This window comes from Globicephala melas, chromosome 15 (assembly GCF_963455315.2).
Source record: "Globicephala melas chromosome 15, mGloMel1.2, whole genome shotgun sequence".
Taxonomy (NCBI): Eukaryota; Metazoa; Chordata; class Mammalia; order Artiodactyla; family Delphinidae; genus Globicephala; species Globicephala melas.
This window is the reverse complement of record NC_083328.1, coordinates 61196789-61224783: the sequence shown is the minus strand read 5'-3', so window position 1 is coordinate 61224783 and position 27995 is coordinate 61196789. Positions and strand designations below refer to the sequence as shown.

General features: G+C 49.7%; 1 protein-coding gene across 1 annotated transcript; it reads left to right on the top strand.

Annotated features, from left to right (window-relative positions):
• The first annotated feature begins 217 nt into the window (after positions 1-217).
• On the top strand, positions 218-27953 carry SNTA1 (syntrophin alpha 1). Its single transcript, XM_030830908.3, has 8 exons — positions 218-618; positions 3807-3992; positions 18499-18703; positions 21851-22058; positions 22208-22338; positions 24519-24715; positions 25427-25614; positions 25699-27953. Exons 1-8 carry the CDS (start codon positions 309-311, stop codon positions 25789-25791), a joined length of 1518 nt encoding a protein of 505 aa, XP_030686768.1. The 5' UTR covers positions 218-308; the 3' UTR covers positions 25792-27953.
• Positions 27954-27995: the final 42 nt, after the last annotated feature.

Here is a 27995-nt window from a genome sequence, read left to right as displayed (position 1 = left end):
CTGGTTGCTTTAACTCGTGGCACCGCCCGGACACCCTTATGACCCCACCCCCATGTAGTCCCAAAGCATATCCTTCGGCTCTTGGACCCCACCCCTGCCCCCTCTAGCTTGACTGTGGCCACGCCACTAACCGTTAGCCACACCCACATATAGCCCCGCCCCTCTAGGCTCCACCCCCGGAGGCCAGTGGTAGGGTGGCGGCTGGCCCAGCCGGGCCCCGCCCGCCCTCCGCCCTAGGCGCTGGGTTGGAGCGGGCCGGGCACTGCGGGGCAGGGCGAGCGCGGCGGCCCGGGGGCTCGGAGGCGAAGATGGCGTCAGGCAGGCGTGCCCCGCGCACCGGGCTGCTGGAACTGCGCGCCGGGGCGGGCTCGGGGGCTGGAGGCGACCGGTGGCAGCGGGTGCTGCTCAGTCTAGAGGAGGACGCGCTGACCGTGAGCCCCGCCGATGGCGAGCCCGGCCCGGAGCCCGGTGCCCAGCGGGAGCCGGAGCCCGCGCAGCTGAACGGCGCCGCCGAACCGGGCGCCAAGTCCCCGCCGCTGCCGGAGGCGCTGCTGCTCCAGCGGCGCCGCGTGACGGTGCGCAAGGCCGACGCCGGCGGGCTGGGTATCAGCATTAAAGGTGGGCGCGGGGCCACCGAGCGCACGGGTCGTGGTGTCTGTGGGACCGCCGAGGGCGCAGAGGTCGCGGGGGCTGGCAGCGTATTGAGGACATGGAGTTGGATGGCTTCTGTCTGGGGGGTAAGGGCGTCTGAGAGGACAGAGGGAACCGAGGGCACCAGGAGCACCAAGGTCGGAGAGGGCTTTGAGGTCTCAGTCAGAAGGCACAGGTGTGGAGGGCGTTGGGGACTCACCAAGGACACGTGTGAGTGGGGAGTTCTGTGTGGAGGCAAAGAGATCTGAGACTGGTTGCCTAGTCTAGGGTTGCATGGCGATCAAGAACAACAGGGACCCCAGGAGAGCAAAGGATGGAGGAAGGAGACTGAGGCCTGGGGTGCTACTAGGGCAGGGAGGAGGAAGTCTTCAAGACACAACCGAGGTGGGAGGGAGGAGTAAGGCCTGGAGTAGGAAGCATGGCTGGTGGGGAGATTGGAGACTAGCTGGAGGCGCCAGCTGGGCTGGGCTCACAGACAGGGGGCCAGAAAGGACCTAGAAATCTGAGGACCTAGAAAGGCTGTGGACCTAGGTGAAGAGCCCTAACAGCTGGGTTTGAGTTTCCTGATCTGACCATTTCCACCTTCCACAGGATTGAGGTGGGCTCTCAGCCCCCAGTACTGACAGCTTTCTTTAGGGGGCAACCCAGACTGAAGTCCAGAATCAGCTGTGTGAACTTAGACAAGTCATTTCCCATCTCCGGACCTCAGTTTCCTCAACTATATAATGAGGGTAATGGTAGAATTGGGATGTTTCTATGAAAACAGGAGTCCAAAGTACTCACCCTGCCAGCACATAGTAGGTGCCTGGAGAATTATGGCTGTTAGATGAGAGGAAGAATAGAGGTCACGAGAGACTCCCAAAGTAGCTAACCTCGTGCTAAAAAAACTGCACACCCCAGCTGTTGGGTTCACCATTCCTTCCTGAAGGGGTGGGGATGGTGGTGACTTGGCTACCACTGTGTGCCAAGTGCTGTGCCCAGTACTCTAGGCTCATGATCCACTTCATCCTGGCAACAAGTACTAAAAGGTAGGAAGCATAATCCTCATTTAGTAGGTGAAGAAACTGAGACTCAGAAAAGTAAAATGGTTTTCCCAGGGTCACACAGTCAGTGAGCGACAGAGCTGGGATTTGAACCTCAGTTATGAGGCCCCTAGAGAGTGTCCAGAGGAGTCGGTTCTTCCCCATGGAAGGGCAAACTTCCACGCAGCCAACCAAAGGGATCTAAAAGGGGAAAATGGGAAAGCCAGGGAGTGGGCACCAGTTTTGCCTTCAAACTCCGGCATGGGATAGGGCAACAGATCAATCCAGAAATTGTACACTCAATGTGTTAAAACAGGAAGGAACTTAGAGTTCACACAGAGTTCCATTTTGCAGATGGACAAACTGAGTCTTGGAGAGGAGGGGGACTTTCCAAGGTCACATAAAGTTACCTCCTAGCGTCATACTTCCAGGTGGGAGTAGGGGTACTTTTTGGAGGTGTCAGGGGAATACCAGCTCCATTCAGTTCTTCATGTATGGAGACTGGGCTCCTGTTGCGACGTTGACCTTTCCTTTAGGGTCCAGCCCAGCCCAGGCATCCAAGAATAATCATGGATTCAAACTGAACTGAAGTCCCTAATTTCAGGCAGAAGAGGGCAGATAGATATAAATAGAAACTCCTTCCTTTCCTAGGTCTCACGCTCTGTGTGGTGCAATGAACAAACTGTTGGGCCTGTGTGGGGGTCTGGAGAGGCATTCCAGTCCTACTTCTGCCACCAGTTTGTTGGGTGACATTGGAATTATGACCTGGGCCGCTTGTTCCTCATCTTTGAGGATGGAGCACTAGTATGATACCTGAGGGCCTGACTTGTAGTCTACCATAGAGTTAAGAGTGTTGGTTCTGGAGCCAGGAGACCTAGGTTCAAATACTGGCTTTGCCGCTAACCAGCTGGGTGACCTTGGGCAAGGGGCTTCTCTCCACACTTCAATTTTCCCAGTAGGAATCTGAGCATGCCTGTGTGACTGGGGTGTTGTGGAGATGCAACGAGACAAGATTGAAAGCATTTAGCATGGTGTTATTACTGTTTCTGATTTTAAAAGGACATTCAAGAATTTAGAAATAAAGCAATGTGGTAAAATGTATTAGGTTTTTTTTTTTGGCTGCGTTGGGTCTTTGTTGCTGTGCGCAGGCTTCCTCTAGTTGTGGTGAGCAGGGGCTACTCCTTGTTGTGGTGCGTGGGCTTCTCATTGCCGTGGCTTCTCTTGTTGCGGAGCATGGGCTCTAGGCGTTCAGGCTTCAGTAGTTGTGGCGCGTGGGCTCAGTAGTTGTGGCTTGCAGGCTCAGTAGTTGTGACACGCGGGCTTAGTTACTCTGCGGCATGTGGGATCTTCCCGGACCAGGGCTCAAACTCATGTCCCCTGCATTGGCAGGCAGATTCTTAACCACTGCACCACCAGGGAAGTCCCCAGATAGGCTTTTGAAATCTCTAGACTCTAAGGCCTTGGTTTCTAGCCTGGATCCTAGGTTGTAAAGCTTTCTGATTGCTAAAGAGATCCTTCGTGGCCATAGCAATAGCTGACTTCTATCTTTATTCTTTTTTTTTTTTTTTTTTTTTTGCGGTATGCGGGCCTCTCACTGTTGTGGCCTCTCCCATTGCGGAGCACAGGCTCCGGACACGCAGGCTCAGCGGCCATGGCTCACGGGCCCAGCCGCTCTGTGGCATGTGGGATCTTGCCGGACGGGGCACGAACCCGTGTCCCCTGCCTCGGCAGGGGGACTGTCAACCACTGCACCACCAGGGAAGCCCTCTGTCTTTATTCTTGATTAGAGGCTATCAGTGGGTTCCCCCATTATGGGAAAATTGCTTAAAATCCAAAATAAAATAAGAAAAAAGTTTCTGAAGCACCTTGTAAGTTACTCAAACACTGGTGAACACCCAAAGCATTTAACCAAAAGATACATTATAACATTATAAATCTAGAAAATGACTTGCAAGTGTTATTAGTGTCCTAACTTCTAAGGCTGTTTTCTGAGATTCTCTTTACTCTCCACTCCCCATTTCCCAGCACTGGTTTGGACACGGTGAGAGACCTTCAGAAATAATTTTGCCTCGATGTGACTCGCAAGTGTTGGAGTGTCTGCCTCAGTTTCTTCCTCTTTCCGTGCTTGTGCAGGGGGCCGAGAGAACAAGATGCCTATTCTCATCTCCAAGATCTTCAAGGGCCTGGCAGCCGACCAGACGGAGGCCCTCTTTGTAGGGGATGCCATCCTGTCCGTGAATGGGGAAGACCTTTCCTCTGCCACCCATGATGAGGCAGTGCAAGTCCTAAAGAAGACAGGCAAAGAGGTGGTGCTTGAGGGTAAGCATTGGGGACCCCAGGGGTGTTCAGTTCTTCCCTACCTTCCCCAGGCCTCATGCAGTGTGGGCTGGGAGGTGGGCAGGGTTGAAAACAGAAACAGAACTTGGGGATCTGCCTTGAGACAGCAAGGGCGGTGGCCCAGAGCCAGGCTGACCTGGCTTTCATTTCCTCTCTCCCACTCCCTAGCTCTGTGGCCTTGGACGAGTCACCTCATTCCCCTGAGCCTTACTTTCCTCATCTGTAGGGCAGGGATGTAACTTCTGCCTTACTGGGTTGTGGAAGTTGGACAAAAGGTCCATGGCAGGCAGGATCTGCCACCCAGTGAGTGACTCAGGGGAAGAGAAGGGCGGGGACTGGCAAAGGGGCGGCTAAGATTCTTTCCTGAGGAGCCAGGGGAGCTCTCAACTCTGAGTTCTCCTAAAACCCTGAGACCCATCTTGCTTTGGGAGGGGACTTGGCCTTTATGTAGCAGGACATCAAATACTTCCAGCTAGGCTCAGAGAGGAGTATTATTTTTGGGCGGGGGGGACTTGGTGGCTCCCCTCCACTATCCCGTCACTGTGTGGTCTTAGATGAGACCTTGGCTTTCTCTGGGACTCAGTTTCCCATAGGTTGTTACAGTCTCTTGCTGGGGTGGTCCCAACTTCTGCCTTTTGCCAGCTCTGTCAGGAGGTTTCTGCTCTGCTCAGCCTTTTCATCAAACTCCACTCTGTGGGATAGGGAGGGTAGGAGGGAGATGCAAGAGGGAGGGGATATGGGGATATATGTATACATATAGCTGATTCACTGTTATACAGCAGAAAGTAACACAACATTGTAAAGCAATTGTGCTCCAATAAAGATGTTAAAAAAACCCAAAAACCAAACCCCCCAAAAAACTCCACTCTCTCAGTTCCGGAAGCCATGGGGGCCTGAAGAATGTGTCTTTGGCTCCTGGCCCAGAACAGGCACACGGAGGTGGCGGGGGCTGATGGAGAATGCCATGGCCAGTGAAGCTGCGGAGCTGAGCCCCAGGCCCAGATCCTGATAGGTTGCCTTTGTGTCCCCAAAGAGGTCTCCAGAGGCCACAGAGACAAACAGGCTCTGGATCCCTGGGTGATCGTTGGCATTCTTGACCTAAATTCTCTATTGTTTTGTTTTATTTTATTTTTACATTTTATTATCTATTTAAATGTACTGTGTGTCTATTTAAATGCTACTGTTGCATTTTAAAAATATATACTGAAAGCTGACTCTGCAGTATTGGTCCCTAAAAGCTTAAGTATATCAATCATATTTTAACAGCAAAATTAAATAACAAGATCACACATTAATGATATGGATATAGGAGACTTTCCCTCCCATATGCCTCATCACTCTGATATTTATAGCCAGTAATGCAGTTTAAACAGTTGAAATTCATCAAAATGTCATATTTTGGTTGACTTGAAAAGCTCTTTTAGTCTCTTCTGTTTGAAAGTTTAGTCCATGGATGGTAAAATTTCTACTGTAGACACATTTCTGATCCACACCAAGGTCCCCTTCACCTCCTCATCTTTAGGTAAAGAATGTCTCTATCTGCCTTCTCAGTGTGGATCATTCTGAGAGGGTAGCATCTCTGAGTGTTAGACGTTTGAAGCGTCTCCTGGTTTCGGGGCTAATACCCAAGCCTTCTACCTCATTTACTCCATTCCTTCCTCACTAAAGCCAAGAAGCATTTCCAGAGACCTACTATGTACCTGATTTGCAGAGCATTGGATCAGAAGCTAAAGCAGACCCGGCCCCTCCTGAAGGAGCCCACCAGTGAGTGGGGGAGACAAAATATGAACACTGTCTTCTCCACACAAACTATTTAAAAATCAGCGTCTAAAATCCTGTCTGCTCTGTAATTAATCTGGCCTTAGGCAAGACCCTCGTCTTCTCTGGGGCTCAGTTTTCATATCTGTTGGGGTTAAGCTAGATCAGAGATGACCAACAGCTTTCATTTTGAGTGTTAGCTTCCTTGGTGGCTGCTGAGAGTTCCATATTTGGAAAGATTGGGAGGTCTTATCTGGACTCAGCAGAAAGGAGCTGGAATTGATTAGCAATGTCTGCTGCACATAGAGTAGGGAAGAGAAATACCATGTGTAACATCCCAGGACTGAGGGTTTCCAGCACTTATGTTCTCTAAGACTTTTCATAGGGCAAGAGCTTTCCTTGGCAAACGCTGCCCCAGGCTGCTGGATGGAGCCTGGCCTGCCTCTTGCCCAGCATAGGATTTGGCACAAGGTAGGCGCTCTATAAATGTTAGTGACTCCCCTCCTGTCCCATAGCATTTATATAGAATTGGTATTATTTCCTCCTTAAATGTTTGGTAGCATTCTCCAGGGAAGCTACCTTTATAGAAAGGTTTTTGTTTGTTTGTTTGTTTGTTTTGCCACACTGCGCAGCATGTGAGATCTTAGTTCCCCTACCAGGGATTGAACCCTGGACCCCTGCAGTGAAAGTGCGGAGTCCTAACCACTGGACCGCCAGGGAATTCCCAATTTTAATGTCTTTAATAAGGCAGTTTAGATGATCTGTTTTTTTTCTTTTCTTGGTAGTTTATGTCTTGCAAGGAATTTGTCCATTTCATCTAAATTGTCAAATTTCTCAGCATAAAGTTGTTTATAATCTTCTGGTATTTTTCCTCCCTTTTGGATGACAGCCCTCTCCTGCTTTCTCTTTCTCTCCTCCTCCCTTTGTACTGCTCTACTCAGTGGTTTCAAGGGGACTCTCAGTCTCGTGGGGCAGATAGCTGAGCAAACCTACCAGATAACCATCCTGTCACAGGTGCTGAGATGGGGTCTGCGCAGGGATTGGAGGAGGCCGGTGGTCAGGAAAGACTTCCTGGAGGAGGGGATGCTGGCACTTTATGAACAATAAGCAGATGTGGGTATGGGGTGGCGAAAGGGCATTCTGGGAAGGGGAGCTGTGTGAGCAAAACCACGAAGGGGTGAAATGACTTGACTTACCTGGGGAGTTGCCTGGGAAGTAATTCAGCTTTATCTGAGCCTAGGTGTGAGGAAGGGAGTGGAGAAAGAGAGGGCTATTCAGACTGACAGTTTCTGCAGGGCCTTGAGTGCCAGACTAAAGGAATTTGGAGGGAAACAGAGTGGTTAAAGAGTTTTCAGCAGAGGCTCACATGGTCAGCTCTGGGCTTTACAGCATCAACCTGGTTTGGAGGGAGGCAACAGTAGATGCAGAATGGCAACAAAGAGGCTGGGGCCACGAGCAGGAGGGAGATGGTGGTGGTTTGACCTAAGCAGGTTTGAATAAAAAGAGGAGTCTCGAGGTTGTAGCCTTCATGTTAGTTTTTTCCCAGCTTTTTCTTAGTTGAAGTCTCTGTCTGAGCTGCTCTCCAGCAGGCTTGTAAAAGTAGGTAATTCCACCCAGTGGGGGCGAGCACTGGCGTCAAGACTCTTTGAATCGCACGGGTGATCTGAAAAGCCTGGAAGACATGAGGGATCTAGGATGCTGGGTTGTGACTGGTCCTTGAGATTTGGGGGAGTTTGTGGAGACTGGGCAGCTGCCCCAGTCTGGAGCCAGAGCTCCTGGAAGCCTCTCTGGGCTTAGGATCCTCCCAAGCACCCAATCACTGGTCACATTGTTCAGAACTTCCCTGCCCTCATCCCACTTCTAAGACCACCTCCAAGGGCCCATGGCCTGTCCTTTGGATGTGAACTTGGGAGGGCAGCTGGGCATCTTTCCTGAGGTCTGGGGCTTGTTGGGTACAGAGCTTCCTGAGAACATCCTAGAAGAAAAGATGTCACTAGCAAACTGCAGTTGCCAGCCAGAACCCTACTTCCCTGGCCTAAGTCAGGGGCTCAGCTGGGTATCAGCAACCCCAGCCTGCCTTCTAGACCTTTTCCTCTCTGAGGGCAGGAGTTTGCACAAGTGTCTTGAGCCTATTCTCAGCTATAGCGATGTATTTGTGACCAGAGTCTGGGCCCAAGCTGACAGCCAACACGCCTCTGTCTGCTGCTTAGAGAGGCCCATTGTGTGCAAGGATCTGGAAGCAGGGCCAGCCTGGGCCCTTGGAGACCAGGCCTGGGGGAAAAGGGAGGGACAGCCAAATGCCTCCCCTCCCTCCACCTGCAGTGAGGCTGACAAGACACAGGTAACAGGGAGCCTGTGATGCATTAAAAAATAATACTAAAGGACAAAAATGAATAAAGCCAATTTTAGTACTTTGTACAAAGTAGAGAAGGTTCACCCCACACAAAGATCAGGCTTTTAAAACATACAGGCATGGGACTTCCCTGGTGGTGCAGTGGTTAAGAATCTGCATGCCAGTGCAGGGGACACAGGTTCAAGCCCTGGTCTGGGAAGATCCCACATGCCACGGAGCAACTAAGCCCGTGAGCCACAACTACTGAGCCCGCACGCCTGGAGCCGGTGCTCCACAACAGGAGAAGCCACCGCAATGAGAAGCCCACGCATAGCAACGCAACTAGAGAAAGCCCACGCACAGCAACGAAGACCCAACGCAGCCAAAAAATAAATTTATTAAAAAAAAAAAGATACAGGCATAGAGTAGCATGTACATAAAAGACACAGAGAGTAGTAGGAATTGCTATAATCCCTGTTTTACAGACAAAGTCACCAAGATTTGTTGAGAATAAATAACTTTCTTCAAGACATACAACTAATAAATTGGCTGACTCAGAATTCAAAACTAGGTCTGTCTGATTGCAGAGGCCACTATTGACTCTGCCTTGGATAATACCTACCTCTCATAGTTGTTTGCAACATAAAAAAATAATGCATGTAACATGCTGGGACCAGTGTGCATAAGTAGGCACTCATTTATTTTATTTGCTATTTATAAGGATGAGACAATGCATTTGAGGTTTATGGCACAATTCCACACAGTAAACGTTTGATAAACGTCAACCTTTGTCGTCATCACATCAGCAGCAGCATTTTTGTTTTCTCCAGTAAACCTGAAGGTCTCTGCAGGCAGGAGTCATGTGTAGTTTGCCTCAGAGCCCCAAGCCTGGCACCAAGCCCAGCACACATTAGATGTTGGTGAGTTTGGGGGGAATGATCACCTAGGGGACATCCCTGACCGTTTCTACTTTGCCTTTAACCTCCTCAATTGCAGTTCACTTTCCTAAATGTTTAAGATGGGGCTTAAGGCTCAAGCTGGGCTTGACTGATCCCTGAGAGTTTCCACTGTGAGTCCTCAGAACTCCAAGGCCAGGCCCCTGCCAGCTCATCGCCTGGGAGATGGGCACTGCCAAGTGTCCTGCCTGAAATTTGGCTCAATACATCACCACTGTCAAAAGTGGGATGTTATTAATGGATGCAGCTAATTTGAGGCCACTCCATGCAGCTTAGCCGAGTGATGCTGTGCCTGAGAGGTGCCTGAGGGACCTGTGTTCTGGGAACAGAGGCATGAATGGAGCCCCCGTCCAGTCCTCCCATGGCTGCAAAGACCTGTTGTTCTAATCATTGTTCTCAAGAAAACATTAATTTGGCTGCACACCCATACGGCTTAGGGCCATGTGATTCCCCACAGACAAAACTTGGCTTAATTCAGTCCTGGCCTGTTCCCTGGATCTTTGATTAAAATGCTTGTGGAGCTCTGGAGGCAGGTTTTGGCCTTGATTAGCTATGTGAGCTTGGCTGCTGGTGGTGGTGGTGGAAATTATAATGATAAGAATGTTAATGATAGTGATGGTATGTCTGCTGTTTAATGAGCACCTACAGTGTGCTGGATACTGTGCTAGGTGCCTTCCATATGCTTTCTCGTTGCATCCTCAAAACCACTCTTATGATTCAAGGTACATTATTCATTCCATTCTACAGATGAGAACACTGAAACTCAGAGAGGTGAAGCTTTTGCCCGAGGTCACACAGGGGCAGAGATGGAATTTGAGGTCAGATCTGTCAGATGTCAAAACCCATATTCTTAAATTTTTTTAAAAAAATTAATTAATTATTAATTTATTTTTTGGCTGCGTTGGGTCTTCCTTGTTGCATGCAGGCTTTCTGTAGTTGCGGCACGTGGGGGCTGCTCTTCGTTGCAGTGCACGGGTTTCTCATTGCGGTGGTTTCTCTTGTTGTGGAGCACGGGCTCCAGGCACGCAGGCTTCAGTAGTTGTGGCGCAGGGGCTTAGTTGGTCCGTGGCATGTGGGATCTTCCCCGACCAGGGTTCGAACCCGTGTCCCCTGCTCTTGGCAGGCAGATTCTTTTTTTTTTTTTTTTTTTTTTTTTCTTGCGGTACGCGGGCCTCTCACTGTTGTGGCCTCTCCCGTTGTGGAGCACAGGCTCCGGACGCGCAGGCTCAGTGGCCATGGCTCACGGGCCCAGCCGCTCTGTGGCATGTGGGATCCTCCCGGACTGGGGCACGAACCCGCGTCCCCTGCATCAGCAGGCGGACTCTCAACCACTGCGCCACCAGGGAAGCCCTTTTATTTGTTTTTAACAAAAGTTTATTCTTAAATGTACAGTATGTTCCAAGACAACACTTCATTCTAGCTGTAGGTGGCAACAGATGTTATGGCAGAGAATCCAGATGTTTAAACAGGAATGGAATTAATGATCATCATTGCCTCAGACACAAGGAGCAGATTACTTTTTGCCAGATTTCCTTTTTTTGCAGATTTATTTATTACTTTTTTATTTATTTAATTTTATTTTTGGCTGCATCGGGTCTTAGTTGCGGCATGCGGAATCTTTGTTGAGGCATGTGGGATCTTTTGTTGTGGCACGCGGGCTTCTCTCTAGTTGTGGTGCGCAGGCTCCAGGGCGCGTGGGCTCTGTAGTTTGCAGCTCTCTGTGCGAGCTCAGTAGTTGTGATGCGTGGGCTTAGTTGCCCCGCGGCATGTGGGATCTTAGTTCCCTGACCAGGGATTGAACCCGTGTCCTCTGCATTGTAAGGCGGAGTCTTTATCACTGACCACCAGGCAAGTCCCTACCAGATTTCTTAATTCCACCCGTGGTCAGGGGCCTTTCCCCGGGGCTTCGCTTTTAGCTCCTCAAGTTTCTTCTGCTCCTTCTTCTGTTTCTGCTTGAATTGCCTTCAGGGGCTTCTTGCCACCTTTGTGGCCCAACATGGCACCTGCCGCCCCTTCCCCAGACCCTGACGGTATATTTTTGAAAAACAGAGTTTAAAAAAAATGTGAAAAGTAATATATCCTTAATTAAAAAAAAACAAACAGGAGAGTGTAAAGCAATTATCTTCTCATACCCATGGCTAATATTTTCACACACTTCCAGAGAAAGGTTTCCATATTTGTTTTTATCATTGAGCAAGTTGAGGACCTCTTTCCAACTCAGCACATGTAGCTCTGTTTCATTCTGTTTATTACTTTTATTTTTAAAAATAAATTTATTTATTTATTTTTGGCTGTGTTTGGGTCTTTGTTGCTGCATGTGGACTTTCTCTAGTTGCGGCTAGCGGGGGCTACTCTTCGTTGCAGTACGCGGGCTTCTCATTGTGGTGGCTTCTCTTGTTGTGGAGCATGGGCTCTAGGTGTGTGGGCTTCAGTAATTGCAGCACGCAGGCTCAGTAGTTGTGGCTCGTGGGCTCTAGAGTGCAGGCTCAGTAGTTGTGGTGCACAGACTTAGTTGCTCTGTGGCATATGGGATCTTCCCGGACCAGGGCTCGAACCCGTGTCCCATGCATTGGCAGGCGGATTCTTACTTAACCACTGTACCACCAGGCAAGTCCTCATTCTCTTAAATGGTTGCATAATATCCCATTATTGGGATTCAGACATTCGTCTCACAAATATTTATTGAGCCCTTGCTCTATGCCAAGACTCGATGTAAGGCACTGGGGATGTAGCCGTGAACAGGACTGAGTGGTCTGCCAGGAACTCAACTTTTAAAAATAAAAATAATTTATTTGGCTGTATTGGGTCTTAGTTGCAGCACGCAGGATCTTCGTTGGCATGCAGGATATTTTGTTGCAGCTCACGGGCTTCTCTCTAGTTGTGAGATGGCGTGTGGGCCTAGTTTCCCCATGGCATGTGGGACCTTAGTTCCCCCAGCAGGGATCGAACCCGCGTGCCCTGCATGGAAGGCAGATTTTCAACCACTGGACCACCAGGGAAGTCCCGAGCTCACTTCTTGTATTTAGCAACCCCTATTCATGGGATTCAAGTTGCTCCTAGCCTCTTGTGCCATAGACAATGATGCCATGACCCCTCTATGCACCTGTGAACGTTCATCTGAAGGGGATTCCTGCAAAGGGTATTGCATGTTCAAAGTGTTCATGTGCCTTTAGGATCTTGATAGATGGTGCCCCCTATACTGTACAAGGGTGTGGAAGGTCAGATTTTATGCCCCAGAGTGTGGCAATTCAGGCAGCTCTGCTGCAAGGCCTGCCAGTTGCTGGGAACTATGTATATATAGTCCAGCCTTGCTGGACCAGCAGGACCTCAAAGATCATCCAGAGCCCGTTGGAATGCCAAGTCCTCTCCTCAGCATCCTGGGTGGGCAGGTGGGAAACTTGGACTTGAATCCTCACAATGCCTTACTCAGAAAGCTGGCATATCAGTGCCAATTATATAGGCAAGCAAACTGAGGCTCAGAGAGACTGTGGGACTTGCCAAGGCCGGAGAGTAAGCGTCAGGGCCTGGATTGAAGTCTTTGTCTGTCTGTCTGTCATGACATCCTGTGCTCATCCCCTTATACTGTCATACTAAGAATAGTAGCAGAAATAATAACCACACTGCTATTTATTGAAGACCTATTCTATGCCAGGCAGGACAAAGTGCTTTACAAGCATTGAATCTCAGTATGTTAGGAGATAGATATATTTTACTCCCATTATAAAGATGAAGATGTAGAGGCTCACAGAAGTCAAGTCACTTGTCCAGGGTCACAGAGCAAGGAAGTTAAACCCAAGCCTGCCTCACTCTAGAGCCCAATTCAATGTTGTCTCCATCCTGAGAAGCCCCAGGCTTGTCAATATTCATTTATTTAACACATTTCTTATTTACTGATTACCAGGTATATGTCAGGTACTATTCTTGATGCTGGGGATATCCTAAAAAGCAAGGAAACATGTCCCTGCCTTCATGGAACTGACATTTTGGTTAGAGGAGAGAGGCTGTAGACTAGTAAGCAAATGGATAGATCATGTAATTTCAGGCAGGGGCAAGTAAATGAGCACCCACTGAACAGACAAGGAACAGCTTGAGCTTAGGGGACAGGCTTTAGCCAAGACTCAAAGCCAAAACGTTCAGTCATAAACATTTATTGAGCACTGGGATAAGTACTGGGGATACTGTGTTGAGCCAGAACAGATGTATCCCCTTCTCTCTGCAACACATATGTTCCCTCCCAATTGTCCTGGGCCAGGCAAATGGTCCTGCCTTGCCTCTGTTCCTTGCATTTCTAGTGGAATCTATTCCTGGCTCCTTGGGGTCAGGGCTGGCTTCTCTCCTTGGCAGAGCTGGCAGTCGGGGCCTCTGGAAGGGGCAGGGTGTCCTGTGTCTGTTTCAACTTTCCTGAGGAGGAAGGGCCCACGTATCTGCTTTACCAGGCTCCTGGGCCAGAGGTTTGGCTGGGGAGGGTGTGGACACCAGTTGGGTCTATCCTTGGGGTCTCAAGAATGCTGGCCACAGGGTCATGGTCCTGCCCTCAGCTCTCTAGGACACTGCCTTTGGGCAGCCCCGCCCTGCCTGGCTGGGTGACTCAGGCAGAAATCAGAGCAGGGAGGAGGCCTCAGAGCTGGGCTATTTATGGCCACACTCTGGGGGCCCCAGCACCCCGCCCCCACTCTGGGACAGGCTGATTGGTTGGTGAAATGCAAGCCGTGTTTCAGACACCAGCTGGTATGCTGTCCATCTATAGCATGTTCCTGTGGGAGAGGAGAAGGAGGACCCACTTCTGGGATGGCCTGGGTGAGCAGGGCCTCTGGTAGTTTCTCTGGCTTCAAAGGTGACAAATATTCATTTGCTGAGCACGTAGCATCAGAGATCCCTGCTGGATTCTGGGGGGTACAGAGACGAGTCAGTCAGGGTCCCTGCCTTCACAGTGCTCCCAGCCTGGAGGAGAACACGGACTCCCACATGGACACATAGGGAAGTGGGGTCTAGGGGACTGCAGAGGTGGTGGGCGTGGAGGTTCCAGAGCGGGTATCTGGGAAGGTTTCCTAGAGAGGCGATGTCTGAGCTGAGCCAGGACCTTCTGGGCTGTGGCACCTTCTCCCGCCTGCTGAATGAACCTGTCCTGCCCTGGCGTTCATTTCTCCATTCACAGAGCACTGACTCTGGGTTCGAATCAACCTGGTTTCTGTCTTCTAGGAGCTCCCAGTTTGGTGTGAGAGACAGCCCGAACACACAAAATCACAGCAGAGTTCTAAGTGTGGGCGGAACCTGTGTCATATGTTTTATATCATCTTATTTAATTATAACGTCTCTCTGAGATAGACATCATTATGCAGATTGAGGGCCAGAGAGGTGAATTACCTCATCCATGATCACATAGCTAGACAGAGCTGGAATTCAAATCCTAGAGTGCCTGTCTCCAAACCATGTACTAAGGGCATTCTGTGCAGGGAGAACTGCATTTTTAAAGGCATTTGGAAGCTCCTACAGCTTCTGAGAGCTCTGAGGAGGTCAGTATAATTGGATTAGAGAGCGAGATTGGGGATGTGGCAGGAGGTAAAGTCAGCAAGGTAGGCAGGGCTCAGGTCCTGGAGAGCCTTGCAGTTGGGTGAAGAGTGCAGGGAGCCAGAGCATGGCTTTGAACAGGGGAGGGACGTAGTTAATTATAGTAGGGAGATATATCAGTTGCAGCCTGAGTTGGAGTGGGGGGAATGGGTGGGTGCTGTATTAGTTAGGATGCTTTTGTCTGCAAGTAACAGGAACCCAATTCAAAGAGGTTTAAACATTGAAGAAAATACGTTTTCTTCCAGAATACATAAAGTCAGCATGGCTCCAGGGTGGATTAATTTAAGGATTCACCATCCTCAGTGTGTGGACCCCAATCCTGGGGTCAAAGTGACTATCATCGGTTTAGGACCAACTCCCCCCTCCCAGCAACTTCTAAAGGCTAAAGAGGAAGGGAAGGGAGTATATTTTCCCTCACAGCTCATTGGACAGAATTGTATCATCTGCCCCTTTCTAAGCTAATCACAAGCAAGAGGGATGGAATGATCATGATTTGCTTTGACCAGTCAAGATTTTCCCCCTGGGCTGGGGAGAAGCCCAGCCTTTGGGGCTCTGGATTCTGTTAGCAAGGAGAAAAAAAAGTAGGGGAATGGTTTGGCTGTCAGGTAGGCTGTGATGTGTCCCACCTCTATCACCCCTTGAGACATAATCCTGGGGTAAGTCATTGCTGTAATGGTGAGGATGAGTCATTTTTAGTCTTAGTTCCCAATCTTCAGACCTAGGCTTAGTTCTCTCAAAAAAATCTGCTCTTGTTTTCAATATAACTTCTCTTCCAACCCCAATAGGGCTTGTAACTCCCTCTCACTTTCACCCCTGTTTGCCTTGGATCCTATCTGAGCCTCAGGGCCAGTCTCCTGCAACAGAAATAGCTTCTTATGTGGTTCTTCCAGGGAGCTGGGCCAAGAACTGCTTCCCCACCCCTTCCTGGTCTGTCCGCTCACAGGCAGAGCATACTGACTGGGCCTTGACTGCAGACATCAGATGGCTAGCAAGCCAGATGGCCATGGGAGTAGAGGTGGCTGAGAGGAGAGGAAGAGAGGCTGCCCAAGGGCTAGCAGGCATAGGTACTATTCAGTAGGGCAGCAGAGGGGACAGCCTGGCTGGGAGAAGAGAGACCAGTGCTCGGGCAAGACTTTTAACCACTTTGATGTACACACTGTCCTTCTAGCAGCTCATTTTAGAGATAGGAGACTGCTGCTCATCAGAATTGGGAACAGTCCAGATGCTGGGACAGATGTGGCAGACACTACTGGTTGTCTGTCTTCCAACCATTTCCCCTTCTTCCATGCTACCAGAGCCTGATTTAATTGGGTGGGAATATGCTCAGCCCTAGAGGCTGAATTGTGATTGGTCTAAATAAATCATGACTATTCACTCTTACTAATGATTTGCTAGAAGTTGGCATGCAGCCCAGTCAGGCCAATGAGATATAAGGCTTCATGGAAATATTTACCTCTCTGATAAGAGGGAGATGTGAGGAGACAGCCCTTTTTCTGCCTGCCTCGTCCCTTCTTGCTTTGGGTTTTGTCATGTAAGGAATGATTAGCTTGAGCCTGTTGCAACCATCCTGTGGTCATGAGGGGAAGGCCAGAGAATGGCAGAGATCCAATGGCAGAGAGGCCTATCCAGGATCCAATGTCATTGAGCCACTGAACCAATCCTGAAATTGCCTTCCTCTAGACTTCTTGTTACATGAAATCATAAATATCTTTATTGCTTAAGGCACTGTTATCATATATTCTATTATTTGCAGCCAAACTCAACTAATTGATAGAATAAGAATGCCAAAATGTTTTATTATCAGTTAGCTTTAATTGATTGGTTATGGCTGCCATAGAACACTATGATTGATTTGTGATGGCTTCCTTGAGCAAGGGATAAACAAGTGGTAGCTCAAGTGTCACATGTTTACCATCCCAGTCCTACCTAGAGCCAGTCCAACACCTGGCACATATTAGGTGCTCAAGAAAACTGACTTGTCTCTGAAACTCTTCTCCCACCAAGCTCTTCTCAGATCAACTCTGTCATCATGTTGCCTTTCACTTCTAGCTGCCCTTTGTTACTGACATCTTCCTTTTGTCAAAAGGCATTGAATCCAGGCCCCAGTCAAGACTCTTTTGGTTGCAAATATCATAACTCCTGTTGGAATGGCAGTCTGACTTTCTAAATGAGGAGTATCAGAAACCAGAACATTAGCAGATGCCTGGCAGGGCTTTCCCTCTGTCTCTCAACATGCATCTCCACTGATTTTCTCTTCCTACAAATTAGCTCTCTCCTCTTCTCTGTCCTCACTGCAGAAGGTGGTTGCCCCTATAGCTTTCAAGTGTGTTCAAGACATTAGTGTAGGATCTCTCAACAGTCTCAATTTGGGTAGCCTAGTGTGGGTAAGGGGTTGACCCCTGGTCCAGCTAACATAGCCAGGAGAGCAGGATCACATGTCAGAACATGACTTTATGGGTCAGTTGGGCAGAGGAACTGAATTAAAAGTTCAGTTCCTCTGAATTTTGCACCAGCCACATTTCAAGTACTCAATAGCTACATGCGGCTAGTGGCTACTGTGCTGGACAGTGTATACAGAGAACGTTTTCATAATCATAGAAATCATCGTCTCTGTTGGACAATGCTATTCTAGAAGGAGTCCACTATACTCACTCAGTGATGACTGGTCAGAGCTAAGAGGGCCTCTAGACATCATATTGGTTAGGGTACAAGTTGTGCTGCTGTAACCAGATCCCCATAAAATACTATGGCTTAAATATAATAGAGGCTCCTTGCTTTCTTATGTAACAGTTCAAGTCTGACATGGCAGTCCAGAGTCTCAGCATCCATTTATTTCTGTTTGTTAGTCAGCCTTTTAGAGTGTGGCTCATGTTCTCCTGGTCAAGATGGTGCCCCACCAGCCTGTGTTCTAGCCAGCTCAACCTGTCAAGGGAAAAGACAGGGAAAGGAAGGGCGTGCCTCTTTCTTTTTTCTTTTAAATTTATTTACTTACTTACTTACTTACTTATTTATTTATTTATTTTTGGCTGCACTGGGTCTTTGCTGCTTCGCGCAGGCTTTCTCTAGTTGTGGCGAGCGGGGGCTACTCTTCGTTGGGGTGCATGGGCTTCTCATTGCGGTGGCTTCTCTTGTTGCAGCTCTAGGCACGTGGGCTTCAGTAGTTGCAGCACATGGGCTCAGTAGTTGTGGCACACGGGCTTAGTTGCTCTGCGGCATGTGGGATCTTCCTGGACCAGGGCGTGCCCCTTTCTTTAATGGGCAGAACTTGGTAGCTGCACACATCTCTTCTGCTGTCATCCTATTGGCCAGACTTGGTCAAATGGGCACTTATAGCTGCAAGGGAACCTAGAAAATGAAGTCTTAAGATGGAAGTTTATCACTATCTTGGAGGAAAATTAGCAGCCTCCACCATAGGACTATCTCATGCAGCCCCTCCTTTTTGCAGATGAGAAGACTGAAGAGATAGAGGCAAACAATGGGACAGTGACAGAGCAGTCACATCTTCTGACTCCCGGTGTCCTCTCACTGCCTTGCTGCAGCTGTTGCCCATTCCCTTTAAGCAGCCATCCTGAAGCTCTAAACACTTAAGTGGTTAGAACTTAGTTATGTGGCCACACCTAGCTGCAAAGGAGGCTGGGAAATGTAGTCTTTCTTCCAAGTGGCCATGTGTCTATAAACCAAGGGAAAAGTGAGAGAATGGATGGTGGCATGCATCCAGAATTTTCTACCATGCTTCCCTGTCCGAGACTTTAGCCTAGAGGAGGATAGTGATAGTGGACATAAATTAAACTTTTAATGAATTAGTGACAATTGTGATGTGTGCTACGTGGGAGCCCATGTCACAGTGGTAACTGCTGACCTCTCCCCTAACCAGTCAAGTACATGAAAGAGGTCTCACCATATTTCAAGAACTCTGCCAGTGGGACCTCGGTTGGCTGGGACTCGCCTCCTGCCTCACCCCTTCAGCGGCAGCCTTCCTCCCCTGGCCTCCCACCCCGGGACCTCCATGATGCCAAACACATGTCCTTGAAGATGGCATATGTCTCGAGGAGGTGCACCCCCACTGACCCGGAGACCAGGTAAGCCTGGCGTAGGGGGCAACTCAGACAGACATGCCCTCGTGTTAGGTAGTGGGGCCAAAGGAAAGATTCCCTTGTGTTGCAAAGTGGCAAGCACGATGCACAGATGTAGTAGGTGCTTAAGAAATGTTTGTTGAATGGATGCAAGGGTGAAGTTATGGGGATGATAGTGCGCTTTGCTTCTCTCTTCTCCCTCTGGGCAGTTCACATCTGAGGAGGAACTTGGTCTGCCAAGGAGCCCTGGATTCCAGTCTTGGTTCTCCTTGAACTAGTCCCTTTTCCTCACTACCCTTTAGATTCCCCTTTGTGAAACAAGGATGTCGGACTCAGTGATCCCCTCAAGTCTCTTCCAACTCTGCTGAGGTTCTGAGATGTCTGGTAACGTTTGTGTCAGGGCCGTGGAAGGTTACCATCCCTCACATCTGCGCAGCCTTTAACACCGATGATAAGATTGATACCAGCCAACATTACTGAGTGTTTATCACGCACGACTTAACTGTCACAGCAACTCTACAGGCAAAGTCCTATTATTTCACCCCCATTTTGTAGATGAGGACAGAGAAAGTAACCTGCCCAAGATCACACAACCTGGAAGGAATGGAGCTTGCCTCGTTTCCAGGTAGCCCTCTCTGCTTCAGAAGCTTCAGGTGCTTGAGTGATGATGGTGGTGAATGCAGTCTATGTTGATTAAACGCGGTGTGCAGTATTGGGGTGGTGTGTATATGGCTTGGGCATGAAAGGCTTGTGCTGTGGGTCCTAGTTACAGCTGAGCTTCAATGCCAGGCCAATGCCCAGCATTGCCCTGAAGGGCTGATTAATGTTCAGCATCTGTATCTCCTGGCCCTGCTTGTTGCCCCAGCCCCAGCCTGCCCCCATGAGGCAAGAACTAGTGAATCACAAGTCACTTACAGGTGCTCCACTAAAGGGGCCTTGTGTGTTGGGTGAAGGTGAGGTGGTGTCAGTCCTTCCTGAGACTCATAGAACTTTAGGTTAATTGTGGATCCCAGCCTGATCCCAGACATCACCTGAAGCATGTGTGTACCTATATTTCTATGTATGTCTACATGTAGATGGCATTTAAATACAAGCGTTTGTGGGTATATGTGAGCATTTGCACAGGCAGGGGTGTAGATTTGTGCATATGTGTTAATATTTGTATGTGTATACTCATGTATGTACATGTGCCTGATTTGTGTACATATGTGTAACTTGAATATAACTGGGTTTCCCTATCAGCACAATATCCCAGTCAAAGGAACACAATCTGGTAACCAAAATGTAATGAAAAATATTTCAAACTTTTACTTAGTGTTAGGATTACATTGGGCTGCAAGTATCAGAAACCCCAGCACGAAATGGCTTAATAAGTGAAGAGTTAATTTTTCCACATGTTTAAAAAGAAGTCCAGCGGTCAGCTGTTTAGGCTGCTGTTGCTGCTCAAGAATGCCCTCAAGGCATCAGGCTTCCAGCTTCCTTTTTTTATTTTTATTTAAAATATTTTTTTTTCGGCCGCATGACATGGCTTGTGGGATTCTAATTCCCCGACCAGGGATTGAACCCGTGCCCTTGGCAGTGACAGTGCGGAGTCCTAACCACTGGACTGCCAGGGAATTCCCCTTCTGCCATCTTTATTGTGGATTTTCTTCTTCCTGGAAGCAGGATGGTGGCTGCATCTCCAAGCATGTGTCCATATTCCAGACAGGAAGAAGGCAAAGGACAAAGGAACTTTTCTCCTGGTATTTTGTTCTATTGCTGCATAACAAGCCATCCAAAAATTTAGTGGCTTAGAAGATAACAGTTTATTAGTTTTCACAATTCTGTAATCTGGGCTGGATCAGCTGGCCAGTTCTGTTCTATGTGGTATCTGCTGGGCATGGAAGTCCAAGATGGCTGTTTCACCCACGTGCCAGCTGGGGTGGTTGGAACAGCTGGAGGCTGGCTAAGCATTCCGCTTTCCGTATGACCTTTCTGTATGGCTAGCTTGTTCTTCTCAAGGTGGGTGGCCTCGGGCTAGTTGGATTTCATGATGGCTTGGGAATGCCGGAATGGCACTTTTGCCGCATTTTATTTGTCAAACCAAGTCACGAGGCCAAGTAGAGGAGAAAGAAGCTTCACCTCTTGATGAGAGAGGTGCACCGTGTGTATAGGGAGGGATGAATTTGGTGGAGGCCACCTTTGGAAACTAACTACCACAGCTGGGAACGCTTTACCTTTCATTTGGGAAGGGACACCCTCCCCAGAGCCTTCTCTCTCTCATCGGTCAGAACTGGGTCGATGGCCAGGGCTAGCTGCAAGGGAGCTCTGTAGTGGAGGAAGGCAGAGGCGGAGGGCATTGGAATGGATGTGTGTGAGCCGTTCTCCAGTTTCTGACCCACTTCACTGTTTACAGAAAAGCCAAAGGGGAGTGAATCTTTAATGCCCCACAGAACATTTGAAAGTCCTCTCCCTGTCACTAACTCCTCTTGTACCTCCCTGAAACCTTTCCCCCACACTTACCTGTGTGGCTTTTTATCTCCCTGCCCTTTTCCCTTCTCCATTCCCCAGCTCTTTTTTTTTTTTTTTTCCCCACACCGCGGATCTTAGTTCCCCAACCAGGGATTGAACTCGTGTCCCCTGCATTGGAAGCATGGAGTCCTAAGCGTCAGACTGCTAGGGAAGTTCCCTGCCCCCCACCTCTTTTTATGTAGACCATCTCAGGCTACCAAGCCTCTTCAGTTGCTGTGTCCACACCCCTACCCCGTCAGTGCGTTACTTTGGTTCTGTACCACAAAGGAGAACCTGGGAGATGGCCCAGCAAGACAGTCCTTCTCCTTAGAAACCAGGAGGACAGGGCAAAATCATGAATCCTCGCACAGTGATAATTTTGGCCCCCGTCACACATGTTTGAGTGTGTGTGTTTGTGTGTATATGCCTATGTGTGTGTGTGTGAGATAGTCTCTTATCCTGAGATAAGATAGATAAGCCCCATGAGGCTCCAACAACTGTGGCTGGAGCCCTGCAGCGAGTGTCGCTCCTGATTCTGTCATGGACATCCCCTGTGGTTTCTTCTGGTTTTGTGGTAGATGGGGTTTCCTGGGCCAGATTTCAGGGTTGGGTACCTGCAGCCCAGTGGACGGGCCCTCCCCTGTACCTCATTTGTGCCTGCAGGTATCTGGAGATCTGTTCAGCAGATGGCCGGGACACCCTCTTCCTGAGGGCTAAGGATGAGGCTAGCGCCAGGTCGTGGGCAGCTGCCATCCAAGCCCAGGTCAACGCTCTGATGCCCTGGGTCAAGGACGAGCTGCAGGCGCTGCTGTCAGCCACCAGCACAGCCGGGAGCCAGGACATCAAGCAGATCGGCTGGCTGACTGAGCAGGTGCCTGCAGGGCCCGGGACCTATCCTCCCCACTCTTCCCTTGTCCTGGAGCTGACCCAAATCCCACTGCCCCTCACTACCTCACCCCTCCCTGGCCCTCTGACCTCTCCCCTCTCCGTCCCTCCTCACTGCTGCCTTGCCCCCTGCAGCTGCCCAGTGGGGGCACAGCACCCACCTTGGCCCTGCTGACCGAAAAGGAGCTGCTCCTCTACTGCTGTCTCCCCCAGACCCGTGAGGCCCTGAGCCGGCCGGCCCGTACTGCCCCGCTCATCACCACCAGGTATCTGCGGACAGGCAGGACTGTGTGTCCCACCCAGAGCTTGGGGAGTGATGCTCTAGATGGACCTCAGAAGCTGGGGATTCCAGCCCTATCCTGCCCTGAGTTATGCCCCAGGTGGCCTGAAGCGAGTCTCTGCCTTGTCTGGGCCCTGGTTTCCTCATCTGTAAAATGGGGGCTTGGAACAGAAGGATATGAGGTCCCACCAGTCACTCATTCATTGATGCCTACTCTGCCCAACCTTGTGCTGTGTGGTTCAGGAGACAGAGAGCCCCCAGAGGCTCCGCCCTCAGGGAGTCCCCAGCCTGGCAGGGGAGACTGACCCGGGAACAGACTTTAGGATGCAGAGTTGTAGGAACCACTTAACTCTACCTGGCCTGGTGGGGGAAGTCTTCGGGCAGAAGGTGACATTTGAGCTGGACTTTGACAGATGAGTAGAAGTTTGCTATTTAAGAAAGGCTGGAAAAGCATCTCACACAGAGGGAACAACATAGTCAACGGTACAGAGGCATGAAGGGCTCTCACACGTTCATGGAGCTGTGCGTGTGCTGTAACCAGTTTGTAGACTCTCTGCAGGAAATGGGGAGGCAGGGAGTTGGCAGGGCCTGATCTTGCGGCGCCTCTATTGGCTGGTTAAGGAATGTTAGCCTTATCTTAAGAGCTGGGGCAGAGTTGAAGAGTTTGAGCCTGGGAGTGAGGTGGCTCTTTGGGTTGTGTTTTTTTTTTTTTTCTGCGGTACGCGGGCCTCTCACCCTTGTGGTCTCTCCCGTTGCGGGGCACAGGCTCTGGACACGCAGGCCCAGCGGCCATGGCTCACGGGCCCAGCCGCTCCGCGGCACGTGGGATCCTCCCGGACTGGGGCATGAACCCGTGTCCCCTGCATCGGCAGGCGGACTCCCAACCCCTGCGCCACCAGGGAAGCCCTGGGTTGTGTTTTAAAAGAATCCATGTTGCTGCCACCTGGAAAATATGCTGGGGGTGGGGGTGGATGGGAGCAGTCATGCAGGAGAGCTGGTGGAGGTGGGTGGAGGCAGCAGATGGAGAAGCAAGGCCGCATTTGCATTGGAAAACACATGGGTGGTAAAATTAACCAGGCTTAGTACTCACCAGATGGGTAGGGTGAGGGAGGTGTCCGGATGAATGGATGAATGGGAGGTTTGGAGCTTGTGTCTGGGGGAGCAGTGGGACTGGGGGTGGGAGTGCAAAGGGAGGAGGTCAGAGCAAGACGCTGAGTTGAGTCCAGAGTGTGTGAGGGACAGGTAGGGAGCTTGGGTAGGAAACTTGGAGACTTGTGGGTCTGTAGTTTAGGGCTGCAAAGTAGGGGACTGGGTATCAGAAGCAGCTCCAAGGGGGAATGAAGCTACGAGAGAAAGTATGTGGAGTGAGGAGCAAAGAGGGCTAAGGAACAGAACTCTGGGGTCTGCTGCCCAGAGAGGGGCATTGAACTGCCCAAGGTTACACAGCAAGTGAGAGTCAAGCTGCGGGGTCTCGGCCCTTGTTGTCCATGTCTCCTCACTCTGGGCTGGGCTCTGGCGTACGTGTCAGGAGCCTGCTGCCTACCAGGGATAAGCAGGTCATGAATTGCCTGCCTAATTAAGTGATTCATTAATTCAGGTCACAAATGTTTACTGAGCACCTACTATATGTCAGGCATTGTTTTAGTTGCTGGGAATATAGTGGCGAACAATTAGACAAAAATTTGTACCCTAGATGATATTCTGGAGAAAAAGACAAAAGCCAACCAAAACAGTGAAAAGTAATTATAACTTCTGGTACCATAAAGAAAAGTAAGGCTAGTGGGTGATAGGGAGGGGTGCCACTTTAGACAGAGAGGTCAGGGAAGCCTTCTCAGAGGAGATGGCACTTGAGCAAAGGTCTGAAGGGAGAGAGCAATGCAGATAATCAGGGAAGTGTGTGCTCGGCAGGGGAACCGCAGAGGTGCTGAGGCAGGAGTGTGCTTGGCATGTCTGAAGACATCAGAACAGTTGGAGCCGAGGGGGCAAGGGGAAGGGTGGCAGGAGATGGTCTCCTGTGAGTCAATCAGTGGCTGTCTGGAAGTCCTGTCCCCACATTAGGTGGTAAAGGAGTCGCAGGGTCCCTTCCCAGGTAACCACCCTCATGGCCCAGAACTACCTCCCTGCTGCCTGAGGCCTCATGCTTAGCCCTCTGCCCCCTGCCCCCAGGCTGGTGCACTCAGGCCCCTCCAAGGGCTCCTTGTCCTACGATGCAGAGCTCTCTTTTGCCCTGCGCACGGGTACGCGCCACGGTGTGGACACTCACCTGTTCAGCGTGGAGTCACCGCAGGAGCTGGCTGCCTGGACCCGCCAGCTGGTGGATGGCTGTCACCGGGCTGCTGAGGGTGTGCAGGAGGTGTCGACAGGTGGGCTGGGTGGATCTGGGAGTGCCTTTCTGGTAACAAACCTCTTATCCCCAGGGGCATTCAAGTTTCCTTCTTTAGGGTGCTTCAGGAGGGGGAGAGAGAGTGGGATTTGGGGTCTCTGAGGGCCCTCTGTTTTGGATGTGCAGGTGCCCTGGTAGGTAGTGAGACTTTTCCCAGGGGTTTTCTCGTGCCGACTTTGTGACTCTGCTGGTGAGGATATGAGAGATGGCACTTGGAGTAGGGTTGCCAGAAAAAATACAGGACACTCACTTAGATTTGAATTTCAGGTAAAACAACAAATAATGTTTTGGTCTAAGTATGTCCAAATGATCCATCGCTTATCTGAAATTCACATTTAACTGGGCAAGTCTACAGGCCTCTAAGGTCTCCAAAGGCCATGCTTGGTGGGTCTGCTGATGCCTTTATAGGGAGTGGGCCTCCTGTCCAAAGCAGAGTTGAAGCTCCCCCTTAAACCACCTTGGCTGCTGGCAGTGGGACTGGAAGTGGGGTATAGGTTTTCTGCCTGCTCATCCTTCTGTATTTCAGAGTGTGGGTGACTCTATACAGGGTGGGTGTACAAATGACATTGACAGTGAGCCTCCCACCTCCAGTGGCATTCAAGTTCCGCTTTTGGAGCTGCCAGTGGGGATTGGAGGTAGGGCTTGCGGTCTCTGAGGTGTCGCTGTGCCCATGCCCACACCCTCCCCACAGCCTGCACATGGAACGGCCGTCCCTGCAGCCTCTCTGTGCATATTGACAAAGGCTTCACACTGTGGGCGGCTGAGCCAGGTGCGGCCCAAGTTGTGCTGCTCCGACAACCCTTTGAGAAGCTGCAGATGTCCTCCGACGATGGTGCCAGTCTCCTTTTCCTGGACTTCGGGGGCGCTGAAGGAGAGATTGTGAGTGGAGGGGCTGGGGGGTGATGCTGTCCGGGGGCCCAGGCTGGATGGGGCTCCTGACCCTTCTCTCCGTCCACCCTGCAGCAGCTGGACCTGCATTCATGCCCCAAAACAATGGTCTTCATCATCCACTCCTTCCTCTCGGCCAAAGTCACCCGTCTGGGGCTCTTAGCCTAGAGGTCGTCAGATGCATTAGCCCTGAAGAGGGGGTGTCCACCACATGGCCTGACCTGGCCCTCCGCTGATTGCCTGCTTACCACTGGGCTGAGGGAAGGGAGAGGAAAGGAACAAGGAGGCAGAGACCCAGCCCCTGAGAGAGGCTGGGACCCAGACTCAGGACACAGTGGATCCTGCCAGTGATGTGGTAGCCTCCCTGCTGCTCCCCCCACCCACACCAGTGCCTTTTGTGGAGAGATATTTTGTGTACGCAGAAGCCATTCCGAGCCCGGGACCTGCCCCTCTGGGGATCTTGACCCTAGCTGACAACTGCCAGGCCTCCCAGGGGCCCCTAAACTGTCCCCAGAGGCCCCATCTGAAGCTGGAGTTCCCTGGGGTCTGTGTCAAGAGAAAGAGGAGGAGCCTTTCTGTTCATTTCTCCCATCAGCTCTACCACCTTGAGGCATCTGGTTTTTCTCTTCATCCTCTCTCTCTCATCCTTAGTCTCGGATAAATAAACAGCCTGTGAGTACATAGGCAGCCTGGCCCAGTGTCTGTGGTTTGTACCTTGGCCTGTGGGTGCTGTAGTGGCCCCTGTAGTTGCAAGAGGGACCAGACCCAGGACTGGAGCCCCTTTCCCTAGAGAAGAGCAGACCTTTAACCACAGGGCCAAAAAAGAATCTATTGGTTATCTACTATTGCATAACAAATTACCCCCAAATTTCACAGCTTAAAACAGTGAACATTTATTCTCTTTCAAGTTCTGTGGATTAGGAATTTGAGAGGGGCTAAGCTGGGTTGTTCTTGCCTCAGGGTCTTTCATGAGGATATAGTCAAGGTGTCTGCTGCACTCATCTGAAGGCTTGACTGGGGCTAGAGGATCTGTTTCCAATATTTTTCACTTATGGATGTTGGCAGGAAGCCCTAGTTCCTCACCACATGGGCCTAATTATAGGGCTGCTTGAGTGTGCTCATGACAAGGAGGTTGGCTTCACCCAGAGTGAGTGACACAGAAGAGAGAACCAAGAGGGGTCCACAATGCCTCTTATCACCCACTCTTGGGTGTCACATACTGTCACTTTTGCTTTATTCTATTCATTAGAAGTGAGTCACTAATCCCAGCCCACACTCAAAGGGAGGGGAATTAGGCCCCACCTCTTGAAGAAAGGAATGTCAAAGAATTTGTGGACCTATTTTATTTATTTATTTATTTAAACATTTTTTGTGTGTGGACCTATTTTAAAACCATCATAGAGAGCCTCTCGCTCCTTTCCTGCAGAAGGGAGGACGCTTGGAGTGTACTTCGTGGAATGTTTCTTTGGAATCTGTACCATGCAGCTGGCTGCATATGAGCCCCAGTTGCTTGCGTTGTCCAGAAAGTTACCGTGATGACAGTAACGATAGCTTACATTTAGAGAGTGCTTGTTATGTGCTAGGCACTGTACATACATTTCCTCATTGGATCCTCACCACGTATCTATGTTGATAGGCACGGCAGTCTCCATTACACAGGTAAGAAAACGGGGGCTCAGAACAGGAGAGTGACTTGCCCGAAGTCACACAGCTATGAAATGTCTGAGCTTGATTCAAACTAGGTTTTTCTGACTGCAGAGCCCTTGTTCACCTTAGAGACTTTCTGGCCCTGCACCATCCACTAGAAATATAATGCAAGCCACATTTGTAATTACCAATTTTCTAGTAGCCATATTTTTAAAAGTAAGAAAAAACAGATGAAAATAATTTTAATAATAAATTTTATTTAACCCAGTAGATCCAAAATGTTACCACTTCAACACATATTATAAAAATTCATTAATGAAATGTTTTACATTCTTTTTCTCATACTGTCTTTGAAATCTGCTGTGTATTTTATACCTACAGCACATCTCTATTCAGATACCAAATTTTCATTGGAAACCTTTGATTGGTATTTAGATTTCATAAAGTTTCCAGTTGAAAAAATTAGATTCACATAATCAGGTATTTCCAAATGTACTAAAGTTTTCCAATAACTGAATTATCAGTTTTTAAATTAAAATTCATTAAATGGAATTAAATTCAGTTCCTCATTCATACCGCTTGCATATCACATGCTCAGTAGCCACATGTGGTTAGTAGCTACTGCATTAGACTAAGCAGTTCTAATCAAGGTCCCACACGAAACTGAGGCCCACATAGATTCACGTAACAAGCCAGAGCCAGAGCTTGTTCTAGAAACCTGGGGA

Bases quoted from the DNA above. Each gene is read 5' to 3' on its own strand.
- SNTA1 (XM_030830908.3), top strand. From the start codon at position 309: ATGGCGTCAGGCAGGCGTGCCCCGCGCACCGGGCTGCTGGAACTGCGC. The intron at 3,993-18,498 runs GTAAGCATTGGG...TCCCCTAACCAG, and splicing joins CAAAGAGGTGGTGCTTGAGG to TCAAGTACATGAAAGAGGTC. The intron at 18,704-21,850 runs GTAAGCCTGGCG...TTGTGCCTGCAG, and splicing joins CCCACTGACCCGGAGACCAG to GTATCTGGAGATCTGTTCAG.